This window comes from Bipolaris victoriae (assembly GCF_000527765.1).
Source record: "Bipolaris victoriae FI3 unplaced genomic scaffold scaffold_102, whole genome shotgun sequence".
NCBI lineage: Eukaryota > Fungi > Ascomycota > Dothideomycetes > Pleosporales > Pleosporaceae > Bipolaris > Bipolaris victoriae.
The window spans coordinates 56,893-69,846 of record NW_014575290.1 but is presented as its reverse complement, the minus strand read 5'-3'; the positions used below and the strand labels follow the sequence as shown (position 1 = coordinate 69,846).

At 50.2% G+C, this 12,954-nt stretch overlaps 6 protein-coding genes across 6 annotated transcripts; 2 read left to right on the top strand and 4 right to left on the bottom strand.

Annotated features, from left to right (window-relative positions):
* Positions 1-216: 216 nt before the first annotated feature.
* On the bottom strand, positions 217-1,452 carry COCVIDRAFT_41140 (hypothetical protein; the record flags this gene model as incomplete). The annotated part of the gene is made up of 1 exon (XM_014697270.1): positions 217-1,452. The coding sequence occupies one exon, from the start codon at positions 1,450-1,452 to the stop codon at positions 217-219; it is 1,236 nt and encodes a 411-aa protein (XP_014552756.1).
* A 749-nt stretch (positions 1,453-2,201) lies between these two features.
* Positions 2,202-4,436, bottom strand: COCVIDRAFT_19248 (hypothetical protein; the record flags this gene model as incomplete). Its single annotated transcript, XM_014697241.1, has 5 exons — positions 2,202-3,127; positions 3,185-3,227; positions 3,548-3,706; positions 3,761-4,346; positions 4,399-4,436. The coding sequence occupies 5 exons, from the start codon at positions 4,434-4,436 to the stop codon at positions 2,202-2,204; spliced, it is 1,752 nt and encodes a 583-aa protein (XP_014552727.1).
* A 274-nt stretch (positions 4,437-4,710) lies between these two features.
* Positions 4,711-5,640, top strand: COCVIDRAFT_19247 (hypothetical protein; the record flags this gene model as incomplete). The annotated part of the gene is made up of 1 exon (XM_014697240.1): positions 4,711-5,640. One exon carries the CDS (start codon positions 4,711-4,713, stop codon positions 5,638-5,640), a length of 930 nt encoding a protein of 309 aa, XP_014552726.1.
* A 1,203-nt stretch (positions 5,641-6,843) lies between these two features.
* Positions 6,844-8,082, top strand: COCVIDRAFT_41137 (hypothetical protein; the record flags this gene model as incomplete). The annotated part of the gene is made up of 2 exons (XM_014697269.1): positions 6,844-7,004; positions 7,056-8,082. 2 exons carry the CDS (start codon positions 6,844-6,846, stop codon positions 8,080-8,082), a joined length of 1,188 nt encoding a protein of 395 aa, XP_014552755.1.
* A 224-nt stretch (positions 8,083-8,306) lies between these two features.
* COCVIDRAFT_41136 (glycoside hydrolase family 128 protein) lies at positions 8,307-9,326 on the bottom strand (the record flags this gene model as incomplete). Its single annotated transcript, XM_014697268.1, has 3 exons — positions 8,307-8,586; positions 8,652-8,864; positions 8,950-9,326. The coding sequence occupies 3 exons, from the start codon at positions 9,324-9,326 to the stop codon at positions 8,307-8,309; spliced, it is 870 nt and encodes a 289-aa protein (XP_014552754.1).
* A 519-nt stretch (positions 9,327-9,845) lies between these two features.
* Positions 9,846-11,688, bottom strand: COCVIDRAFT_109547 (hypothetical protein; the record flags this gene model as incomplete). The annotated part of the gene is made up of 2 exons (XM_014697267.1): positions 9,846-11,335; positions 11,427-11,688. The coding sequence occupies 2 exons, from the start codon at positions 11,686-11,688 to the stop codon at positions 9,846-9,848; spliced, it is 1,752 nt and encodes a 583-aa protein (XP_014552753.1).
* Positions 11,689-12,954: the final 1,266 nt, after the last annotated feature.

Below are 12,954 nucleotides of genomic sequence, written 5' to 3'. Positions count from 1 at the left end.
TCGCATGGACGGATGATCTGGCCGACCATCTCCGCAGAACAATGGATGAAAATTTGTCCTTCTATATTCTCAAGCAATTAGAAAGTTCTTTTCTTCTTGTTCTATACACGACAATTGGTTCACACACAACAAGTCTCAGCATCAAACTACCAACATTTCTACTCTCATACCAGCCCTACTCTAAAACACCACCACTCCCTCCAATAATCATTTTCCTCAAACCAACGCCACCTCCATAACCGCCATATTACTCCCAGTCGGCTCCTTCCACGCCCTAAGTTCCAACTTCGGCTCCGTACTCGCAAACAGGTCTTTCCACTCCTCTAACTCGCGCTCCCTGCTATTAAACAGCTGGTTCATGGTCAGATCGCGCACGCGCAAATAGGCATCTTTGGAGCGAGGAAGGGTGCCGGGGAGAGGTAAAATCGATTCCATGACAAGGATGCGGGCGCGGGGGTTACCACTATCGCGTAGGGCGACGGCGAGGTGGTTGAGAATTTCGCTGGCCTTGTGGTCGGGCCAGTTGTGTAAGATTCTGCGGAGGAAGTAGATATCAGGTTTGGGACCGTCGGGTTGGAGTTGTTGGGGTGTAAGGAAGTCGTGGACTGAGAAGTTGATGCGTGAGGCTATAGAGGCGTTGGCGAGATGGGGTAGTTTGGCTTTGCCTTCTTCGACTACCTCGGGGAGATCCTGGACAGTGAAGTGGAGGCTTGGGAAGGCGGAGGCTAGTGCAATGGATGCGTGTGCAGTCGATCCGCCAACGTCGACTATATTTGCTTCGCCCAGGCTGGCCCAGTCGAAGCCATCGACAATGTGCTGGACATTGCCGCTTCCGCTTCGTTGCAACCCACGCATGTAACCTGCGAAGGCCTTGGTCATGTCCGGATGGGCTTCCAAGTACTCAAAAAAAGTTGAGTCGGTGTTAAAGGCCAGGCTGAACGCTGTCTCGTTTTTGTCTACTGAGTTGGGCCATTTCGCTGTTGCTTCGGTAAATTGATATGCCACAGGAGCTTGGTAAGTCAATATGAAGGAAGACCAATCTAGAAGAGCGCTATCCCTTGCGAATGTTGCTGATAGCTGGGTGTGTGCAATTTGAGTTGGTGAGGGTTCGAAAAAAATCCCGTCCGTCATGACCAGCCGCACGACTGACTGCAGCCGCCTGACAGGCACATTCGCTTTGGCCGCGAGGTCCTTATAGGCAATAGGACTGAGATCAGCGGGAACATGATTGAAGATTTCAAATCTCGCCAGCCATTTCAACCCAGCGAGACATTGGCAGCGAATTTGGTGTTGTTCAAGTAGCTTCGGTGCTGTCAGTAGAGACGTTTGCAACTCCTGCGTTGCTTCAAATAGAGCTTCAGTGGACCCCTCGCCATTGCCACTAGCTTCCACTTTCTCTGCCTCTTCAAGAATCTTTTGTGCAAGTTCGACTAGAGAGCTGGACTTATCCATACTGCAGTTGGTTTAACGGATGAAGGGGTCATAGTGTATTTGATATATGTACCGGAAGGGTGCGGCTTACGTATTACCCTGCCCCACAGCAGAACACTACGTGTATTACGGTAGTTGTATCGGACACTTGTGTGCCCCACATGGGGACACTTTCTGTTTGCCCTACTCAAGCGACTACAAAGATGATATTGAACATGTTCAGCACGTGAGAAAAAGACGCCAGCACGCAGGGTACTACTAAAACCAATCAGCTTGGGACAGCAAACATAGATTTGTCATGAGGAAAGCTCACACGGAGCACTAGTGTCCGGTGAGATGAAGCCATTGTGAGATACCAAGTGCTGCCATGTCGGTAGAGTGTACGAGGCTTTCGGATCGAAGAGTAATTTTATACTGATTTGTATGATATCATCGAGAGGTACCTGGATATTTGCTGAGAACAAAGAAGGGTCTTTGTTTTGGAGTAAACACTCCTTCATCGACGTGATACCGGTTTGTAGTCGGCCCGAGTGCGTAGCGTAAACCTTGTTTCATTGATTGTCTCGTGATATCAGCGCTTTCAACAGCAGACTACGTTTGAATGAGTACACTTCATTTCTCAATAGAAAGACTACCACCCGTGACTGCGCGTGAACTCACGCTTTCCGAGGGCCGAGGATGAAATCGATGAACTTGGTCTGTGCATTGTGATGATGCATCGTAATATTGGGGTATCATTTGAATCAAAACTATTCTTCTTTTAATGGTCATCATGTTTTCCGTTGACGCTTCTTTGCTTTTGTGAGCGCTTCTGATATGGCAGCGAGCTCTTGCTCAACAGCTTCATCATCTTCGCTTGCGTCGTCCTCGGCACCCTCGATTGCGGCACCACCCTCTTCATCTTCCGATTCTTCGTCATCATCATCATCTTCCACATCATCCTCGCTGAAGCTGCCAAACTCATCGTCGTCATCATCGTCGATCTTGTCTTGAGCTGCACTGCTTGCGTCGATGGTCGCTGCTACACTTCCGGTAGCCTGGCTTTCGCCGTCACGCTTGCGCTTTTTGCTCATCTCGCCAAGTTTGCCGTCACGCTTCTCATTGACAGGTCCAGTCTCTTCGCCCTCCTTGAATGGTGGTGGAGTAAACCAGGGGAGTTTTCCTCTTATCCAGTCATTGAGAACCATCTTGGCAGCACCGTCAATGTCAGCCTCGCCTCCCTTTAGCAGACGGCCACTCTTTCGGCACAATACTTCCAAGAACCGTACAGCATCATTCTCGTAGTCTTTCTCCTTTATGTCGTAAGTCCTTTGGAGGTGTTTTGGTTGAACCCTCCTCAAGACAGCCTCGATATACTGCGCCGGGTACTCGACGTTCTCTACACGAACACTACCACGCAGTAGAAGATCTTCGTCTGTGTCGTTTTGGTTCGGTGGGACAATACCCGGACAGTCGATCATGTAGATGCGCTTCATCAAAGTGATGTATTGCCACACCTTGGTCTCACCAGCAATAGGCGCGACAACGCACACCTTCTTCTTTCGAAGAGTATTGATGATGGATGATTTTCCAGTGTTTGGATAACCAACCATGCCGACCGAAATTTGCTTACGGTCGCTGTGAAGAGAGCTGAACTGACGGAGAAGAGCGATGAGAGATCCCTTGCCGAAGCTGTTGTTGATTGAGGCGTGGAAAGCTGCGCTTGTGGTTAGTTCATGAATCAAATACATAGCATAGCAACAATAAAACATACCAAGTGTTGGGAATTCACGACTCAGATGGCGTACCCATGCGGCCTAAGCGGTGTTAGCTTTGTCCATTGATGAAACAGCAAGTTGTGTGTATCGACAATGGAATGTGTGAAATATTACTAAGAGTACCGCCATGAAGCTGCTAGTGCAGAGACGATCCTCAACTCAAACAAATCACGCGTGACTCTATTGATTGACAACCAAGACGGTTGCCAATCGACCCGCAATCAAGACGATCCTGGGCCGGCGAGCCACTTTTGCTCTTCCCAACTTGTAACAGAACCATAATCATTGCAGAGGAAAAGGTCCTTGACTTAAGGAGGGTGTGGATGGTGGAAGGGAGGTGTTGTGGGGAAGAGACTTACAGCTACTTTGGAGGGTACTAGGTCGACCTTGTTAAGAACGAAGACCAGGTGCTTGTGAGGGGCTTCTGTGCGAATGTATTTCTCAACGGACCGACACCGTGTACCGTCTGGATCTCTGGCGTCTAGGACGTGCAAGATGACATCGGAGGAGTCAATGACCTGAGAAGAGAAGGGTCAGCAGGAGCTAGGACCACGTTGGGTGAAGACTCTTACCTTGTAGAGTTCGTTCCAAATGCGCTTCGAGGTTCCCTTCATGAATATGAACTCTCGAGCAGATGTAAGCTCACCATTGGGATTGTCATTGTCGCCTTCCTTTTCTTCGCCGGAGGTACCTGACAGCAGCTTGGCCTGCTCAAGGCGCTCGACGTAGTTTTCGTGCATGCTGTCGGTTCGGCCGGCAAGATCCTCAATGGAGCTGAAGTCAAGCTTGGGTCGCTTCCGCTGGGCCTTGGGACCAAATGTCTCTGAAAAGGGCTGGCTGTCGACGGCAATCTTGGCCGCGTGCTGCTTCAGACCAGGAATTTGGCCGGGCGTCTCGATCAGGCTCATAGGCAGCTTGTTGCGCTTCATGAGATATGTGCTGGGGTCGGCGGCCTGGGCCTGAACAGCGGACCGGAAGCTCTCGAGGGCATCTTGAGATATCACTCGTGTGTTGTTGAACCACTTGCGATTGGGCTCTACGCGGGCGACGGGCGCATCACGGCTCTGGTAGACGGCGGCCTTTGTGATGTCTCCCTTGGCATTGCGCTCGGCCTTGCCATCTGTAAGGCGCTTGAGTACTTTTACTTTTTTCGCATCGCTGTAAGCTGTTAGCATCTACGGGGCGCATCGCAGTGTGGATGTATACATACCGATAAAAATTGGTGCCCTTGACCTTGACATTGGCCATGCCATCGTGCGCCTTGCCCTCGCGCTCGCGGCGGCTCTTCTCTTTCTTGTGGACTCCCATGTTGGCTCTGCTTCCTTTGGGGGGATTGACAAGAGGTGGAAGGGCGAAGAGTGAAGGAAGGTCGCGAACATGGGGATGGGCAACTTTTTTTGAGAGGCGGAGCTAGTCTGGGTGGGGCTAAGCCGGCTTGGCACCGACATTTTCGAAGACAGCCAGACTGACCAACACCACGCCCGCACCTCCGCATTGCTTTGGCTCCCTCACCACGATCGCAATGCCGCCGCGGATACCCGTCCGCTTTGCCTGGACGTCTCCTTCACCCGCCGTAGTCCTCAATGGGTCCGGTGCGAGCCTGGGCAGTCGCACATTTTCCTCTACACCACGATCACTCGCCCTCGGCCCGCAATCTCCAAATTATGTCGAAGTCCCCAAGCCATTGCAGCCCACCTACCCGACCAAACCCACGGTAAAAGGTCACCTGCCCATTCCACGTGACATATTCAAAACGAGGAATAAGCACCCCAAGGAATCAGACGTTTTCCTGGGAAAGACGGCGCGAGAGCCCAAGGAAGTAAAAGTGCCAGGTCCATATAGCAGAGATGCCGAATACCGGTTGTACAAGCAACGGCTGGCGGACAAGAGGAGAGAAAACTTGAAGGAGGGTGTCAAGCAGCTGCACGAGAGAAAAGTCACGTCAGAGGCACAGTACATGGCCAAGATCCAGGCCATTGGAGCGAAGAGGCGCGAGCTGGCCATGGCACCCCGCCGCGAAGTCGACATCTTGACCGAGAACTCCGTTTCCAAGGGCATCCGCGACTTCCTCACAGACAACCTGCCCCCGCGAACAGACATCTCCAAAGCCCGCAGCAGAGCCTACCAACGACGAATAGCCAAAGTGGACGCCATGCGCGCATCGCGTCTTCACGACCTATACACCAATGCGCGCGAATTTATTGTAGACGAACAACAACTGGACGAAGCCATTGACAAGGCTTTTGGCACAGAGGAGTCGCCCATGGGCTGGGATATGAGAGGCAACATGGGCCCAAGACATGCGGGCAACGAGGGGCTCAGCCCATGGCACGGACCCATGCCCGAAGGCGTGGGCGATATGCTGCAGAAACTCAAGGGCGGCGAAGGTGTTGGTCTCGCCAAGGAGCGAGTCAAGAAGCTTGCCGAGGAGCTTACTGGAGGCAAGATGTAGCCAATGTACAAGAGTTGTGTATTATATGGTCAATATACCCTCCGACGAAGAGATCAATTATCTATGTCTGTGTCTGGTTGCAGTCCAATATCGAGTGCAAGGACAATATTGCATGATGTTGTCGAGATGTAATTTCACCAAGTTATTTGGTGCTCGCAGAAACAATTCTTACGAGAGACATTAATCCCTTTCTGAACATGTATCATATAGTTGTGAGAAGCGAACCCCAGATCTATCGCCTCAAGTAATCGTGATACTGGAAGGATGTGTTATTTTTTATTGTTAATCTATTCGCAGCCTTTTTGAAATGCTTCGCGGTGAGCGGAGGGTTGTGTTCAATCGGCACTACGGTTCAGCCTATGGCGTATTGATAGCATCACGTGAGTCTTCTCAGAGTTCTTTACCCCAACCCTAAACCTAACCCTAGCCCTAACCCTGGCCCTAATCGTAAAACCACGGATTTAATGTTTTAATGCCGTTCTTACTGGTACATACGACCATTGGAAACTGAGAGCTAGCCATCCCGTCCGATCTGGCATATATAAGCAGTTTACCGGCGGATTAGTAGTTAGGTGGGTGACCACTAGCGAATCCCCGCTGTCGTATGTTTTTGAGCTTGCTTTTTTATTTTTGGTCAGATGGGCAAGTCACGTGGGCGGGGGTCTTGGCACCGTGTATGGACGCCGAGAAAGTTTTGAGCGCGAATACATCATGACGAGACGCCTACATACATTATCAACTTGACCTAGTCATGTCAACCTAAAAGAGGTCAATTTTTACAATGTTTCCCCAAAACTTGATTCGTTAACACAAAGACTGTCCCAACTGACACGATGCAGCATCCAGCCACTCGGTAGCCGTGATGGTCCCCGCTCTTGGCATACGTGGGGCTTGCAGCGTAGTAGCCTCGCTCCTCCAAACACTCCAACGCAAGCACGATAACGGCTTTTATCAGCGTCCTCTCACAACGATACATACACCTTCCCCATTCACCATAGCGCCAATACTCCGTATGCACAATGTCGTTCTCAATCCTTACGACACACGATTACCCGTCACCGATAGTGTGGCATTGGATCATTGCGGAAATTCGGCCGAACTGGTGAATATGACCGAGTTTGTGGAATAAGCATAGGAACATATAAAGTTTGACTTCGAATCCAACAATACTGGTCCGTTGAGAAGGTCTTGTCATTGTGAACAATGCATCTCCTCGGTCTGGTTGCTGCTGCTGCTGCTCTCAGTGCTATCCTCGATGTTGTGCCCGCAACTGCCGAGCCCATTGCACGGCGCCAGACAAGTACAGCGAGCGAACGCCTTGGCTTAACATGGCTTGGTGGAAATAGTTCCTTACCCAAAGTTCTGTGCGTACACTCACCTCTGAGACTATGACTCCCACTAATAACATACAACAGCATCCTGTTCACGGGAGGAACTATATCAGGAGGATCCATCTACGGCGCTCTAGATGACACTCAATACGGACAAATCGGCATAACAGGAGAAGACATCATCGCTCGGAACCCGTACCTACTTAATCACACACAACTCGCCGTATCGAATTGGACGACTCAAGGCAATGGGTCCACCGGCACCAACGACGCCCTTGTCATGAACATGACACGCTTCACACACGATGCTCTCTGCTCTCCCGACAGCGACATCCTAGGCGCTGTATTTACCCATGGGACCAATTCCCTCGAGGAAACTGCTTTCCTAATGGACAGCCTCGTAAATTGCGGCAAGCCCATCGTCGCCACAGGTAGCATGCGCCCTTTTACACACCTCTCCTATGAAGGCGACGCAAACTTCTTCGACGCCGTCATGCTGGCTGCAAGCCCTGCCTCACGTGGTCGAGGCGTCATGGTTGCTTTCAACGCGCGCATCATCCCCGGCTACTGGGTTACGAAGCTGCATTCTACGAATCCCGATGCTTTTGGTGCAAATGCCGGCGGCGACTTGGGCTTGTTCATAAACAGTTTGCCTGTTTTTTACAATTCACCAAGTCAACCGCTGTTCAAGCACTACTTTGATATCAACACTGTATCGTCATATGCAACATTTCCCCGTCTGCCCAAAGTTGATATTCTTTATGCGGCTCGCGAATTCGACGGCAAACTTGTACTCGGTGCACAAGCGAATGGCGCTCAGGGCGTAGTAATTGCAGGGACGGGTAACGGAGGTATTCCGAGTGGTCAAGATCAAATATCGGAAGCGTTGGAAAAGGGCTTGCAGATTGTAGTCGGGACAAGAAGTCCATATGGCCCATCGAGTCCGGCGCTCAGACCCAGTTTCGCTAAGTCCGGGTTCGTACATCCGATTCAGGCGAGGATCATGTTGCAGCTGGCCATTGCGAGTGGGATGGGTATGAATGAGACAATTGATGTGTTCGAGGGTGGATTTAGAAAAGCTATTGGTCAGCCTTGGACGCCGGGGGGATGAATGTGCACGTGGTGTAGGAAGGCATGCAACATTGGACATATGGCCTTGCTCAAATACATTTCTCCATTTGGTTCGAACTTTTTTGAACTTTTTTGATACAATGTGGTAGGCTACCCATAAATCGATAATGAGTCTCCCGAACATCCGACCTATACCACTTCCGTGTATCCCGCATACTATAGCTCACATCCATCTAATCCACCATCTCCATCACTACTACATATTCAGTGCCTATGGAAGAAAGCAAATGTCCTCCCTATCTCACTCAACGCTCCCCCATTTCCATCAACCAAGAACCCCTCCCCAGGTGTTGCCATGAAATACGCATACCGATGCACATCCGGGCTCTCATCCATCCAAGGCATCACCTCCTCGAGAAACCGGCGAATCTGCTCCACCGTCCCTTCAGGCTTGAATTCCGTAATCCAAATCGGTCGGCCCTGCGCCACCTTTCTCGTTGCATCGATGTGCGCTTTGAAGGAATGCACGTTGGCGACGCCGTACCTGCGCACACGGGGTGTTACTAGCCGTGGGAAGGTTAGGGAGGGGTTGGGGGAAGGACGTAGTACCAGTGAATATTCACAAAATCAACACTACACCCAGTGCACTCGCGTAGGAACCGCGCTAACCAGCCCAGCCCCGAAGTATCAGTTGCCCGCGCATTCGTAACAGCCGGAGAACCAAGGTACACATTACGATTGGACGCAGCAAGTGGCTGCAGGTACTGTTTCCACGCTGCAACTGTGGTTGCGATGTCGATGCAGGAACCACCTGTGTTGGGTCTGTGTATTGCACTTGTCAGTCTCATTTTCCCTACTATCGGAAGGCGTCGTTGGGGAAAGAGGAAAGGGGGGAAAGGAGACATACATGCAATTATCCGGCTCATTAAAGCCCAATACCCACGTTGCTCGACCCTTTTCCCAGTTCTTCTCCACTATGGCTTCGACGTTGGTTTTCCAGACTTTTGTGTGGTCGGAGCGCACAGAGTGCAGCATGGGGGTGAAGTCGAAAGTGGTCGGGGATGAAGCGGTTGAAGAGTCCCAGTTGTAGCGCCATGTGATGTGTGAGCCGGGTTGGGCAAAGAGAGACAGTAGTTTGGCGTTGTTATAGGCGATGCCGCGGCGCTCGTTGGTGGGGATTTGAGGGGGAGAGCGCGCGGTTAGGTTGGTTGGGTTGGTGATGAGGGAGGCGGATGAGAGGAAAACAAAGGAAATACAGAGGAGGAGTAAAGAGAGTGTTTTCATTTTGAGTGTGGGTTCGAGACTGTGATAGGTAGTGACTGCCGAAGGAGTGTTGCTCAGTTGGTCTTGCAGAAACGAGTGACTTGAGCTGAGGCGGGAAAGAAGCTGACAGAATGTTGAGCAGGAAGTATGTTTATATGGCGCATGGGAAATTGTTGCTAAGGCAATTTCGGATTGAGTGAATGTGCTATGGTGAGTGCTATGAAAGTGAACACACGTGACAGGAGTGATCACGCGTTGATAATCAAGTATGGGTATCCTTTCACTGTGAAGATCCCCAGAAAACTCCAAAGGGGATGGAATATTCATCTAACGACAGAGAGCATTTTTGGGTAAAATCAGTTGATATTCATATCATTGCCCTTGGAATCTGTTGCGTTACCATACCAAGAAAATGCCATGTACACATGCTTAGGAAGATCCTACTCCGAACTTTTTCCACACACAAGTGATGTATATATCCAAAAAAGAACCCCATGTTTACATGTACTGCTTAACAGTGAACCGCCCTACCCTCGTCTCTCACTGCATACCCCAAACACCAAGCACATCCCTCCCACTCCCCTGATGCACTCGATTCTTGCGCTCCTCCAGCGTCTTCACCCTCCGAACCAACATCCCAACACCCAAGGGGCCGATAATCGTACAAAGAACAATCGCCCACGTCACCACAAGAAAGATATTTGACGAGTCAGTCGAGACGTCATTGGGTGAGGAAAAGATGCCTTTCGATTCCGCAACACCGGATATGAGGAACCCAATCTCACCGCGTGAGCACATTGCAAGAGCGATGATGAGGGGAGGATGAAGTGAAAACGGTTTTGGCGGGTTCGGTGAAGCGCGCGTTGATGTGCTTGTGGTCGGTTCTCTTGCGCTGTTCGGCCCAGGCGTTGCTGCGCTCGTGCTTCTGGACCAGAAATGCGGAACATACAGCTGTTTAAGTTTGGATAATACACGGCTAACATTACCTTTAGCTGGTGCGATAGAGAACCGGACGAGCCAGAAGCCGCAAGCGATCTTGCCAAGGAGCATCAAAATAGTGTAGACGAAACCGCGCCACACGATGGCGCCTCTGAACATGCGGGTGATTGGGATGGAGAAGCCGATGGAGGCGAAGAAAAAGGGCTGGAGGATCTTGGAGACAGCGGGGTAGTAGTATCGGTGATAAATGGTGGATCCAGATGTGTCTTCATCGCCATTACATGTACTCGATGCTTCAACAGGCTGTGTTTCCGATGGAGTCTTGTGCTCTTTTTTGGCTTTGAGGGTAGATGTACTTTGCGTAGAGTTTTGGATATTATCAGAGCCTTGTGAGCCGTTCGACGGCTCTGGAGAAGGATCGGTAGGTACTGTACTCTGTTCACCAACAGCTGCAGCCCCATGTACTGTCGTCTTGACAACAGGATGAGCCACTTCAGAGTCCCACCAGCTGATGCTTGCTCCAGCGATGTACGCGGCGAATAGGTTCGAAGTCCCAGCATACGTCGCACCAACGATCAGGCCAACCAAGAGTAGAGTATGCAGCACAAAGGCTGTCTGAGGCTTCCGCAAAAGCTTATCCAGGGCCTCGTTTGGGTGAGCTTCACGGTACTTATTAAGCCGTAGAGTAACCGGTCTCGCAATGAAGAGGCAAGCAACAGGTACAGTCAGCGCAAATGCTACTGACACAAGAACCGGGCGCACAACAACAACCCAACTAAAGTTGCTTCCACCCAAGTTAGAAATCACCTGCACCATGACGAGTCCCACAACATCATCCATCATAGCCGCACTCGTCAGCACAACGCCCAATCTGGACGACGATAAACCGCTCGACGCTAGAACCGTGAACGTAGTGCCAAGGCTGGTTGAACACAATGCTGCTCCCGCAGCAAAAGCTTGCAACGGCGTCGCGTCGAGTAAGCCTTGGAGGGTATACGACAAACCCACTGGCAAGGCGATTCCCGTCAACGCGACACCAGATGATAATAGCAGATTCGCTTTTAGCGATTGGAACGAGGTATGTAGGCCACCTATCCATATGACTTAGCATGTGCAACAGGACGTCTGGAAGTCTGGAAAACGCGCCAAAAGCAAGAAACCAAAGGAAAAAATCTGTTATACCTTCAAACACAAGTAATAGCAACCCTAGATATCCCAACTGCACCACCGCATCTTCGACATTCGACGAAAGTATCTTCGCGCCTGGAGTGCCCCATGCAATGCCGACTGCGATTTGACCGAGGAGACCACAGTAGAGAAATTTGTCAAATACGGAATTGATGACGTTCAGTAACAGCAGGAAGGAAGTGAGGATGAGGATTGTGATGATATCTGGTTCGTGATAAGGTAGGGAAGGCGCCGTTTCGGCAGACTCGGCAGCCATGGCGAGAGGAGGCGCGCAGATATGTAACTCGTTATTGTACCTGTGTAATAACCATTATTTTCTTTCTGAACACTTGGAACTGCAAAAATGCGTGTGCAAAGTGAAGAGTTCGCATCTGGCAAGATGCGCTTTTGATCGACATTTTGGCCGAGGCCTTGGCTTGCACGTGACCTGGAGACTTGGAGCTATCAATACTCTTATATCTATCCTAAATCTCTCTTTCGGCCACCGTCTCGAGCGATATACAGGCTTTTGGATATAGTTACTGTACAGCGACTAGTAGCGAAATGCAGTGTCATCCCGCTTATACTACAACTAACGAAACCGAAAAATAGCGGCCTTGCCGAGCAGTGCAAATACAGCTGAAAATTATAGCTAAGTTGCTACTCACTCACTAGCATTCAGAAACTCAGGGATAATAAAATCTGACTATACAAATTAATTTTTATAGATTGTACTCAAGAGAAGAACACTATGAGATGGGCAAAGCCGCATTCGCCAACTTCTGTACTTGCGCCCTTACCACTGTCAATTTACAAACATCAGCAGGCCTAACAGTCATTTTCGATAATTTTGTGTTCATTTCAAACCGCTTTTGGCTTCTTGAAATGCAACCCGAGAAGCTCTTCCGGCTTATTAAGTAGTCCTTAAGCTCTTGGCATCTGCCCCGCGTGCCCTGCTCCTGCCTTGTTGTCAGTTCTGGCTTATCTCGAGTCTTGCTGACCTTTTGCGAAGACACACTCCGTGCGAGTATGAATGCTATCGAGCCAGTGCCACCATCACTATACCGGGTCCAACATAGAAGCTCATTCACTTACCATGATGGAAACGTGGGCTTCGTGGCAAAGGGCCACTATTCGATGGGCTACGATTATTGGATTAACCCAACCAAAGTTCGAAAACACCTGGATTGGAACGATAGATCGCTGGAGCCTAGCCCGTTCATATCTCTCTTTGACAACCTAGGTAAATTCACTTCTGTGTGAAACACTAGACCGCATATGTAGAAGGTAACATACATGACAGGCGATGCACAAGAGAGAGTACGAGTCCATCAGAATCGATGCCATTAGGACATTTTCATAGCTCGAGTCAGCACAGCCGAGACAATACCGTACAGCCTTTGTATTCAGTTTTCCGAAGGTCCAATCGAGCTATCTGGTTGGATACATCCTGCGACAAGAACCATGCTGTTTCCAATGCGCGATGTTGGATCTAAATTCCATATAGAGCCCCACAAGATTCAGGGATCAGAATGGCTTGCGC